Here is a 12,373-nt window from a genome sequence, read left to right as displayed (position 1 = left end):
ACAAAAAAGCAGACTCACAGACAGCAAACTAGTGGTTACCAATGGAGAACAGGTGGGGGACAGGATAATACAGGGGTGAGGGAGTGAAAGATACAAACTATAGGTGTAAGAGAAGCTCAAGGACGTACAACATGGGGAATACAGCCAATATTTTGTAGTAACTGTAAACAAAAAAGTTAGTCACTCAGTCATGTCTGACTCTTTGTGACCCTATGGACTATAGCCCACCAGGCTTCTCTGTCCATGGGGATTCTCCAGGCAATTAATACTGGAGTGGGTAGCCATTCCCTTCTCCAGGGGATCGTCCCAACCCAAAGATCGAAATCAGGTCTCCTGCATTGCAGGCAGATTTTTTTTACCATCTGAGGCACCAGGGAAGCCCATAAACAGAAAGCAATCTTTAAAAATTGTATAAAAAATTTAAAAAAGCTTAAAAATTAGTGTGAAATCCTGACAAATGATGCTGGATAGAAATTATCCCCAAGTCATGCTATTGCCACCTCAGCACATTTTCCCTGTGATTATCCTGCTCCTTTTTTAACAGACAGGACATCACTGGTGAAACTGGAGGGAGACCTTCGGGTGTTTGGCGACTTCCTTCATTTCCTCCTGGGCCTCGGGGATGTTCACTGGGACCACCTCTTTCTTCAGTAATGCAATGTATCGTGGAGCCACTGGGTCAATAACCTACAACAAAGGCATCCTTGTGTTAAAACAGTCACACATTTTTTTAAAACTTCATCAACAAAATAAGTAATAGCACAGGACTACTAACTGGTATTCTTTGTTACTGCATTTACTAATTTTTGGTTTACCTGCTAACTGTTATCTAATGTTTAAGCTGTCAAGTAGGGAAAAAAAAAATAATCATAAGCAAAGACTACCTGAAGGATTCAGAGTTCCTCTCCAAGAAAAACTACCGACAAGTGAAAAGAAACCAATAGTTAAAGCATAATATGAGAAGAAATATTTTGAAAATAATTTTTTAACTCTGGTATTAGAAAGCAAAATTATCCTGTGGGGTGATAGAGCAATCCTACAGGTAAATGTGATACTCCATTTTGTAGTGTTAGAGAAGAATGTTGTGAAAGAATAGAGATATTTTCTATAAGCAGTGGTAGGCGACACACCACCATCAAAAGCAAATAGCATTAGGTCACTATAATAAGGCAATTATATAGATTAAAAGTAAACACGATATTTCTCCTGGTTTGCATGCTATATATATATACACATACATATATGTGTGTGTGTGTGTGTATATACATACACACACACATATATAGGGACCACTGTGTTCCCAGTACCTAGCAAAGGCCTGGAACATACACAAAATGGATACGTATTTACAGGTGAAATGAATGAATGGTGGTAACCATTACATTATAACTTCTTCTACCACCAAAACAGTAGCAGCATCTCCTTCTGGATCTGGTGTATTTTTCTCACTTCTCTATTCAATTTAAAATTATCCACGATGACCAATCACAACAGCAGTATTTAGATAAAGCATCCACAAGAAAAATGTAGACAAAAGCACATGACGAGTCAAATAGCTAAATAAAGTAATAAAAGTCACTTTTTTCCCCTTAGAAGGATGCAGGAAAATAGTGGTCTGGCTAATTAAACCTGGTTCTGTTTGTTTGGGTCTATATTGGGTTTTTTGTTGTTGCTATTGTTTGGCTGGTATTGTGCTGTTGTTGATTGCTTTGAGAGCATTTTTCTGCTTCTCTGTAAAACTCTGATGTACTTAGAGAAGAAACCATGTGCAGAGGGTCAGAAAGAAAAGTTTGAAAAGCCATCTAACTTCACCTTGATTGCTACTCCTTACCTGCTTATATTAACATTTCATGTCAGTACTAAATCAGCATCAGCCTCCTTCTAAACTTACTGTTTCATTCTATCCTTCCCTGAGGTTTTAAAGTCATCCTTGTTGGTTAAGGGGTTCCTTCCTTCAGCATCTACTGGGTTAGAATGATCACAGATTTAATTTGTGACTACTCAGCTTAGTATTTAAGCCAGTAAGATGTAATTTCTTCTTTTAAAGATATTAAAACTAGATGACCCAAGCTGAGAAACTCACTTCAGTTCAGTGCAGTTCAGTTCCCTCAACTGACAAAGAGAGTAGAAGACTGTTTCTCACACTTGACTAATAACAATCACTTAGGTAGGGCACTGGCTGGCACAGATTTTTTTTTTTTAATAATTTTATTTACTTGTTTACTGGCTGTGCTGGGTCTTTGTTGCCACACAGGCTTTTTTTCTACTTGCAACAAGCGGGGGCTACTCTAGCTGTGGTGCATGGGCTTCTCACTGTAGTGGCTTCTCTTCCTGCTGGGCATGGGTTCTAGGGCATGCAGGCTTCAGTAGTTGCGGATCTCAACCTCTAGAGCAGGGCCTCAATAGCTGTGGCACAGGGGCTTGGCTGCTCTACACATGTGGGATCTTCCCAGACCAGGGATCAAACCCATGTCTCCTGCATGGGCAGGCAGATTCTTTACCACTGAGTAACCAAGGAAGCCTGTTGGTACAGATTTTTAGGCCACTTAACCCTGAAGGACTATGATGCTAATGATCTGAAGTAAAGTCTAGAAATCTATCTTTAAACAAGCATTCCACAGGATGGTTAGGATCAGACAAGTTTGAGAAGTCTTGACTAGAAGATTTTAAAGTCTTGGGATTTCCCTGGCAGTACAGTGGTTATGCTGGACTCGATGCTCCCAATGCAGGGCATACAGGTTCCATCCCTGGGTGGGAGACTAAGATCCTGTATGTCACACAGCATGGCCAAAAATAAAAAAATTTTAAGTCTTTTTCAGTTTAAAATTGTACACAATTCTCAAAATCCCTGGATCAGTGATTTCAAATTACTCCAAAGAGTCCAGAGTCTCTTCCTCTGAAGGTAAGGGTTCTGCACTAAGACCAGGGTATTAAGAAAAGGTGTGATATTAGGTATCAAGGCCCCAGAGTCTTCCCCCAGTCAGATCTAAAACCCTGACCCTGGCAGTCAGGTCTTCACACTTCTGGCACCTTAACTAAAAGAAATTCTTCTGGAAAAACTGCCTAGTCCAAGAGATAAGATAGAAAGTTACTGAAATGGAGGCTTTTCAACTAATTGGCCCCACCAGACTACCTTACAGCGAGGTACAGCTGACAAGCCTAGTCTTCTCTCATGGCTTCCAAACCCTCTCTCAGTCAATGTGTTAAAGATGGGCAGATAACCAAGGCTCACCAGATATCTGAGAAATGCCTTTAATATCAAAGAAAAACCAAAATAAACAACCTGGAGGAAAGAGATGTTACATGGGGGAAAAAATGCCATTTGATAATATTACAACCATGAAATAGGACAGGAAGTTACTCTGAAAATTCAGAGCACAAAAGAGAAATCTTGGAAATAGGAGAGCATGAATGAAAACATCAACAGAAGCTGATAAGATAGGGCAGAGTACATCTACCAGAAAGGAGAGCCAAAAGATGAGATGGAAAATAAGAGAGAAAAGAAACTAGAGAAATAGTCCAAGAGGCCCAAATGTGCTCAAGAAACATTTCAGAGAGAAGACAGACAAAACAGTAAAGAAAAAAGAAAACGGACTTCAAGAAAATTTCCCAGAACTGAAGGAATGAGTTTTCAGTCTGGAAGCCACATGTTCTTCCAATGCATACGAATGAAAACAGACCCAGCCCAAGGCACATCACTGTGAAATTTCAAAGTGAAGAAGCCGTTCCTGTACACCATCTCAACAATCTTCATCCCATGCTCCCCTTCCCAGGGAGCTACAGAGGCTATAGTACAGCAAAGCAAGAAGGCAATAAAAAGAAAAGGAAGACCCATGAACCAGATGACCCAGCTCAGAACAAAAGCACAGGGAATTTCCAGGATGAGGAGGAAGAATGACCTGAGAAGATGGCTGGGCTTCAGAAGTTAGCAGTTCTCTCATCTGTATCAGATGTGCGCAGCCCCGAAGGCCCTGGCAGAGAAGTCTCCAGAGTGAAAAAATACCTGAGGCGTGTGAACATTCTGGTAGAAAATTTAGACAGCTTGTGGAGAGTCGAAGACAGAATGAGAAAATGAAATAAATGAGGGAAACAAAACGAAACAATTAGCCACAAGAAAGCCAACAAGTTATGAGAAAAAACAGACCACCTAAATTCTCATCTTCCATTGTGATAATGCCTAAAACAAACAAACAAACAAAAATCAAGAAGGAGCAACACACACATCATTTAGAGATAAGGGCAATCAATACCAAAAAAAATTGTCTGAAAGAGCTGAATGTGATTTATCTAAGGAAGGAAAATGGACGGAAAGACAGGGGAACACGGTGTTCACTTAACAGACCCTACAGAATTATTGGCCTGTAGTGAAATGTATTTCTCATATTTGAACCCAAGTGTACATGGGTTATTAATGTAACGAACACCAATGTTAACTTTGCCTGTTAATTTTGAGTGTATTTATTAGTAACTGCAGCAACAGAGAGAACCAATTAATAATTCCCTTATGTATCTAAAAACTGACTAAACACAAAAGACTAAATAAAATAAATTCAAGACACATGCGAGACAAGCATCTATTTTTTGAAGCAAGGCATCAGCACAATCAAGCAGCAATACAAATTAAAAAAAAAAGAATTTACAGAACACAATCACAGAAACCATAGTTTAAAACATGGCACTTTAATGATTTGCCTTATTATAGTGTCTAAGCATCTGCTTCCAATTAACAATGTCAATATGCAGTATTCCTCATTTGACTTTTATTCAAAACAATTTTTTTCTTAAAGCTAGATTCAATAATACACAGGAATTATAATTAACGAACCTTTGATATAATTCAACAAAACATGTAACTTTAAAATTATGTCCTCTAAGTACACAAGGGAGCAGGAGAATGGAGTTAGCCAAGTCTTCCCTTTGCCACTAAGAAAACTCGAGGACATGTTTTTTTAAACTAGGAATAATGCATTTTCAGTGGGTTTGAGTAACCAAGTCCCTTATATAAATGTGATTGTGCTTCAAAGCTGTATAACATCTCAAGTTATAACATGTAATATGCTAAAAGCTATGTGCTAAATAAGTAAGGCAAATAAAAGCATTAAGTAATACCTTCTTACAGAGAGCTCGCAGCTTGAAAGCAGAAAAATGAAATGCAAAGTGTTCAAAAAAGATTCAAGGAAAAAGCTATTACCATTCCCTAATACTCCAAGTTTGTTTGTTTTGATCACTGTTACTTGTTTGGTATAGTTTATAAGCTTAATGCACGTTACATGTTTAAAAAAGTAAAACATTCCATTTTCCTGAAAATCTGCAAAATTACAATATTCTTCACAAAGTTTTCACTACTATGAGCACACTAATGAATTCTACATGTATTCTATTATTTAGGAGTTAGACATGAAAAAAGATGACCAAGAGTCAAAACATGTACCTTTTTGTTAAATGCCCAAATTTTGTCCCATTCCATGTTCACAACTGAACGTGAAGAACCCTAGAAAAACAATTAAAAAAATGGCTTGAAGGGCAAGAAGTATTAACTAGAATATTTTAAGTTAAGCAAGGTAGAAAATAAACCCAATCAATAATTACAAGTTTACTTCCACTGGACTATAAAACTTAGTGTGTACAAACCAAGCTGGTTACCGTGAATAGTTAAGCGTCAACAGTCATATACTTCACTGGGTAGAAACACCAGAGCTGCTTCTGTCCAACCCTAGCATAGGAGTCTAGGACATTCTCAATTTTCCACCATTATTGGTGTTTTTTTTTTTCAAAAACACTCTGCTCTTGCATTGTAAGGAATAGAAAGAACAGGAATAAAGACCAAAAGGATATTAAATCTTTTTGAAAATCCAGAGAAACTGGAAAAGAAACCATAACTCACCTGAGCAGCAATAAACTGTTTCAGTCCTTCGACCGTCATCCCTCTTCTCAGCACACCACGAACTGTAGGAAAGCGTGGGTCATCCCTGGGAAATAGGGAAGTTTTAAGAACCTAGGAGACGTTTTCAACATGTAGGTGCAGAGAGTATAAAATACCTTTCTGAATATTATATTCAGTTTGTTAACTATCTGAACTAAGAGCTGGTTATAATAATTAGGCAGAATACTAATTACTAGATAATCATTACTAAGTAAAATAAATGCACTACTGGAAACAGTAAAAGCACATTTGAAAAAAAGACACACAGGTGACATCTTCAAATACAGAAAACCCAAGCATTACAACATTCTTATTTGCTTTTCATTTAGCAAACATTCAAGGTCTCTATTCTATATATGACCGTGAGACACAGATAAGAGATGGTTATTCTGGTATTCATGTCCAAATGCACTTTATAAAGTCTTCTGGGTTGTAAAAAAATATATACGTTGGGCAATTAATATTCTATAGAGATTTGCAATTTTCAGTAAGTGTGCAATAACACCCTTTGTATGGGGCCCAAGGTAAACTTGCCCTTTATCAAATTCTGCTACAGAGTAATTATCTAAAATTACACATTATTCAATATATACTTAATATGTGTCACTATTACATGATGCTAATACACACATTCTAGTTAATTCAGGTTAAAAAAATATTCTTAGCTTGTAAGTATGGTGACTCAACTGAACAGATTTCATTCAGAGATTTTCAAACTTTTTCTAGTCCCAAACATGGGCACTCCATGTTTGCAGCATTAAAACAAAAGGGAAGAGTACCTGAGAAACTGGATAAAAGAAAGAGGAGGACCAGAAACCCAACAGGCATACCCATTTCAACCCCTCCCATTCATCCTCCCCAAACCTCCAAGTAGTTTAAAACTCATGACACACTATGTCCTTACTTCCTCTCAATTTGAGATAACAACAAACATACCATCCATCTACTAGTCCTTCATTGACAAACCACGTGAGCTTTCTTTTGGACAGCACTGTGTTGTTGAGATTCAGCCGACTGTATTCCCAAATAAATGGTTTTCTTATGCCTAAAGCTTCAATAATCCAATAAAACTGTTCATCTCTGTCATGGTATTCTGTCGTTCTCAGGGCATGTGTGACACCTTCAATGCTGTCAACTATGGGGCAGGCAAAATCATATGTCGGATAAACACTAGAAAAAGAGTATTTTTGAAAATCAGTAAAGAATTTTACCCTTTTCATCTTAGACATTATAAGCAACAATACTAAAACATAATTCTTTACAAAATAAGAATTTCTTAAAACAACAGGTGTTATGAGTCATAATACTCAAAGTACATCAAAACTTTTTATCAGACTTTGAGGACAATGAATCAGTTACTCAACATTCAAACAAACAAACAAAAAAGCTAATTTGCAATTTAAAAAACAATTGGATACTGGTGCAGTGAATTCTATAATCATATTTCTGTAACAGCCAATGTATACCATGGAAGGAAAGTAATAATAATTTTGAAGAAATTGAGTTTTTCAGTATCTTAAATAAATTCCACACAAGTAAATCTCTAGGTTTAATACTTTCACAATTAAATGCATTCAAGAACAGAGTGTTTCCTTCTCTGACAAAGTAAAAGAGAAGAAAATTAGTAGGTTAATTAAAATTCCACTTAAGATGCAACAGTTATAAAAACAATTTCTGTCCTAAAAAATGTATACAACGCATGCATTTTCATTTGACTTTTTTAATGTATATCACTGCATTATACCTTCTAATTTTTAAGATACAATTTCATTAAGATGCTACTACACTATGGCTTGAGATTATTTGATACTAAAAATGTACATTCAAATATACTTTTCCAAATGTATTCATAGTATTTGTTTAGTAAAACAAGGAGTAAATACCCTGTTAAAAATGAAGGACATATAAACACACACACACACACACACACACACACGAAGTATTTGTCTACATACACACTTGCACCCCCAAGTTTAAAGAAAGTCACATTAGCAAACCAGGTAATCATTTACAGTCACCAATCTTTTCAAGAGTTACAATTCAGTATTTGTATGCAGTAGGCTTCTTCAAAGCCTAAGAAAATATATTCTATGGTTATTATATAAATTAATGGCAGGGTGAGGGGCATTTAAAGGGAAAAAAAAATCTGTTAACCTGAAAAGCCCCACAGAAAATTAACCAAAAGTAGAAAAAACACATGCTTTTTTTGTAATGTTCATATTTCTTTAAATTTTCAATTCTATCACATTTACGAATCAACTTATGCCTACCAGAATCAAAGTTTATAAGAGGAAAAGAAGTATCTTCATCTAAAGATACACACCATGGTATACCTAATCAATACACAAAAAGCACCTTTCGGCAGACTCAAGAACCTTTACAGATGGAAACCACCCTAAAAATAACCTAGTATAACCTTAATTGACAGGTGAGTAACATCCCAAGAGGCTACCTGCTTTACTGGTCAGTTAATCCATGGAAGAACAAAGATTAGATCTCTTGACTACTCTGCAGTAACTCCCTATCCCGTGTTTACACAGAGCCTCAAAGCAAAAGCACAGGAAGCCAGTGATCACAGTGAAAGCAATACACCTACTTGTACTTATTTCCAGTTCTTGGGTGTGGTTGAATCTTGCAGCGATAAAGTGTCGGGTCCCTCATGCACCCATTGTTACTACTCATGTCAATTTTTGCTCGCAAACAACAGGACTGACCAAACTGACTTCCTTTTTTCATTTCTTCCCACATTTGCAGATTCTTCTCCACAGCTATAAAATGAGAGTTACACTACAGTTTACCTAAATAGCATTGCTAATCTGGTTGAAAACAAATTATTTTAAGTCTTCTAATTTGATACAAAATTTTCACATTCTGATTTTATATTATAAGCACACTCCACTAGTTTAAAAGTACTTAATGGTTCCAGTATCTGATACCAAGTGAAAATGTGTTGTTGTTTTTTTTTAAATAAAGAAGTCCCACAAAACACTTGAATATGCTCTATTTTAGAAGTCAATATATTCCACTAATATAGTACTGGTCAAGGGTAAGAGTGGATGTCTGAGGCCTGAAGGTTTCTCTTATCCAGTTTTCCCACATTCCCATCATGGCACAACTGGCCAGCCCTCCTCAAATTGAACACTGGATGTTTGAAGCAGAAGCATTCTGTTCCTTTGCCACCTCACGCCCAGAGGACACACTGGTCTGACCCAGCCCAGGTGTTGGTGCTGCAGCCCATGTCCATCTAAAGAACATAATTTGGGCTGAAAGCCTGAGCTAGTAGGCTCCCCAAAAGCACCTTTGGCCATTCCACTGGAAAGCAGGCTACTCTTAAGATTTGGAAAAAAAAAATGAGAGATGACAGAAATTAGAGAGTGACAGAAGTTTATCCCAGGGGGGGAAAAAATCTCTATATATCCCCATTGACTACATAGTCCTATCTATATTAGGACTCATATGCCTCATATGAGTAAGAAAGAACTGTTAAACAATGATTCTTCTGTGGAAACTACTGAAGATACAAGGGACACATTATCAGCTCTCAAAGAATCAAGTTAGGTCTAAAAGTCCAGTTGCTAATTATTTTTGAAAATGAAAAGAAAGGTAAAATGGGGAGGTGGGAGAGAAAAGACAGACTTCGGTAACAATTTGAATTTACTACTATACTTCCTAAATGTGACACTCAAGATGTTCTGCAACATAATTACAGAATAAAAATAACCAGACTCAGAAGCTCACGGATAAGGAATAACAAAGACATACTTTTTTTGTCAAGTGCTATTTCAGACACCGGAGAAGGCAATGGCACCCCACTCCAGTACTCTTGCCTGGGAAATCCCATGGACAGAGGAGCCCGGTAGGCTGCAGTCATTTCAGACACAGGGTAGCATGAGGCTTACATAGAATCTTCACACTTATAGACTGACAGGAAGATTTGGGTATGGCTAACATTACCATCAAACATTCTAATTAGAAAGGCTAAATATTGGGGGAGGGAGGTGGGTGGGGGGTTCGGGAAGGGGAACACATGTAAACCCATGGCTGATTCTTGTCAATGTATGGCAAAAACTATTACAATATTGTAAAGTAATTAGCCCCCAAGTAAAATAAATAAATTTATTAAAAAAAAAAAAAAAAAAGAAAGGCTAAATATTTAAATTGAGAGAACCACAAAAAGTTGCCGAAGAAATCATTTACATGAACTGAACAGCAATGCAAAAGACTACAAAAAAAAAAGACTACAGGTAACAAGTGAGACGCTGAGACCACACACACTTCACATGCACTTGTGATATTAATAAGTAACAATGTAAAAACGGCAGAGAAAGGGAAAAGATTTCTAAGAGATGAATTAATGTATGAAACATATTCCCAAATGTGTTTCAAACCAATATCTTTCATTAGAAAAAGAAATTTTCTACTGAAGAAGCAGAATACAAGAAGAATATCAATTAAAATAAAGAACACTAAATGTGCCTTACAGTTTTTTCTATGTTTGGATTCTATCCTCTGCTCACGCTCCGCTTTCATCTGCTCAGCAGAAGTATCATCGACATAAGCCTTCCCTTCCTGAATTAGCTTCTCTGCATACTTCATTATAGTTTCAAAATGATCCGAGGTGTAAGTAAATTGATCTGGTTTGATATGCAACATTGCAACATCTTCCAATATAACCTGCAGTAAGAATCCAAAATAATCATCAGTTTATCTTTTGTTATTTTTCTTGTGTATTTTCAATCCTTGATTCTGCATTTGGACAAATGTAACAATACACCATCAGTCTTACAGAGCCTGAAAATGGTTGTAGAAGTTGTATGATATTAGACCAGAAAAGAAAAAGAAAAAAAAGAGAGAGGGGGAGAAAGAAATTCATTATACTAGCCTCCAAGTTTTCAGCTGAGAAAGCTGATCTCATGGTGCTTTCCATTTATTCTGGAAAAGCTGATTATTATTGGCAGTGCTGACAATTATTTGCCCCCTCTTTGAATATAATACAGTGCTTCTAAAAAGATGATATAAGAGGCTAGGAAACCATCACATTTTCCAATACCTACTTAGCGTTTGCTTCATTTATAAAATTATAGGAAAAAAGGAAATCTGACTCTAGGAACCAACTCATTTCAGAAACTGATACTTGTAAGAAAATGTAGCACTTAAATAAACTTTATAACAGTTGAAGAGAAAAAAAGATAAATTGAAGTTTTTTTCATATGCGAACTGAATAATTCTTGGTCTAAGTCTCAGACAAATATATATTTTAACAGAAGAGCAAAAGAAGAAGTTATGAGAACACAATTTATTTTCACACCACGAAGGTATCAGGTCACCCTCTAATTTTAATTAACTTTACTGACAAAGGGTCATCACTACACCTTTAATTACCTTCTCAAAATCTTCCTTTTCTTTTTCAGGATTTGTGTCATCAAATCTCATGATCAGTTTCCCTTTAAAGTTAACCTGGTAGTGCTGGTTCAGAAGAGCAGCTTTTGCATGCCCAATGTGTAAGTAACTAAAACAAAAACATTTTACAAAGAAACTCATTAACATGTTTTAACTAAATACTTAAACTTAACCTTTTCGAGGAGATGAGAACTAAACAAAAATCCTTCTAGTTGGTATTCCAGTCTTAAGTTATTTGCTAACAAGAAATACTGTAACAGAAAATCTGACCCTGAGGAAGGAAAAAAAACCTACAACATTTAGTAAATTACTGTAAGAAACAACTTCATATGTAAAAAATCACAAAGGAGCGAGTTATTTACAAACATTAAACCTTACGGCTAATCTCCATTTTCCTTTTTTACTGAGGAACAAAAGGTAATTTAGTTATGGGAAACCTGCTTCCAAAAGTACTGCGATGCTACCCGGTAGTATGTGTCTTTAATAAGACCAGATGCAGTTGAAAACTGGACACCCACTCTCCACACAGAAGACAGAGGCCCCTCTGAGGATGCCACCGTTGCTGTGATAATTAAATAAAAGCGCACATGAGAATTAGGAAGCCTCAGGAAAGCCATTTTACTTTTCTAGGGTTCTGTTTTCTCAGAAGCCAAAACAAAAAGATTTTAACTAAATGATCTTGAAGGTTTCATCCAGTACCAACATTCCACGGATCACAATCTATGAAAACACTATTCTGTTCTATGGGCAGTTGATCATTACACAGAATAAAACAAATTAGAGGCATGGTTAATAATATCACATATCAACATCCTCCTCTATCAGTGAAGTGGGCGATAGCAACATTATATACCACTACTGTTGAAAATACACTTTTCATCAATAACAGCAGCCACAACTGCACCATTCCAAGTCACCTAATTTCATGCACACCTCTGATCTCAGTTGATGTAGAAAGGAGGGAAAAGTACAACCCCTTGTATGTCTTTAGGTCATTTCTAAAATCAATCATTTTTAAAGATACTCATGCAGCATTCTAGATCAATGATT

General features: G+C 36.5%; 1 protein-coding gene across 3 annotated transcripts in view; it reads right to left on the bottom strand.

Annotated features, from left to right (window-relative positions):
• Window positions 1-12,373, bottom strand: part of EPRS1 (glutamyl-prolyl-tRNA synthetase 1) — a 60,054-nt gene that overhangs the window by 33,268 nt on the left and 14,413 nt on the right. For 2 of the 3 annotated variants that reach the window (XM_081491963.1, XM_081491962.1), the window contains exons 7-13: window positions 11,306-11,432; window positions 10,405-10,597; window positions 8,520-8,691; window positions 6,860-7,093; window positions 5,885-5,969; window positions 5,432-5,491; window positions 577-687 (exon numbers count right to left, since the gene is read on the bottom strand). In XM_081491963.1, the coding sequence (XP_081348089.1) occupies window positions 577-687; window positions 5,432-5,491; window positions 5,885-5,969; window positions 6,860-7,093; window positions 8,520-8,691; window positions 10,405-10,597; window positions 11,306-11,432 (982 nt within the window). Of the gene's footprint in view, window positions 1-576; window positions 688-5,109; window positions 5,131-5,431; window positions 5,492-5,884; window positions 5,970-6,859; window positions 7,094-8,519; window positions 8,692-10,404; window positions 10,598-11,305; window positions 11,433-12,373 lie in introns of all 3 variants that reach the window. The other variant, XM_081491961.1, reaches the window with a different exon arrangement.

Source organism: Giraffa tippelskirchi, chromosome 5 (assembly GCF_054371585.1).
Source record: "Giraffa tippelskirchi isolate mGirTip1 chromosome 5, T2T-mGirTip1v1.2.pri, whole genome shotgun sequence".
Lineage (NCBI taxonomy): Eukaryota > Metazoa > Chordata > Mammalia > Artiodactyla > Giraffidae > Giraffa > Giraffa tippelskirchi.
This window is presented reverse-complemented; position numbering and strand designations above follow the sequence as displayed.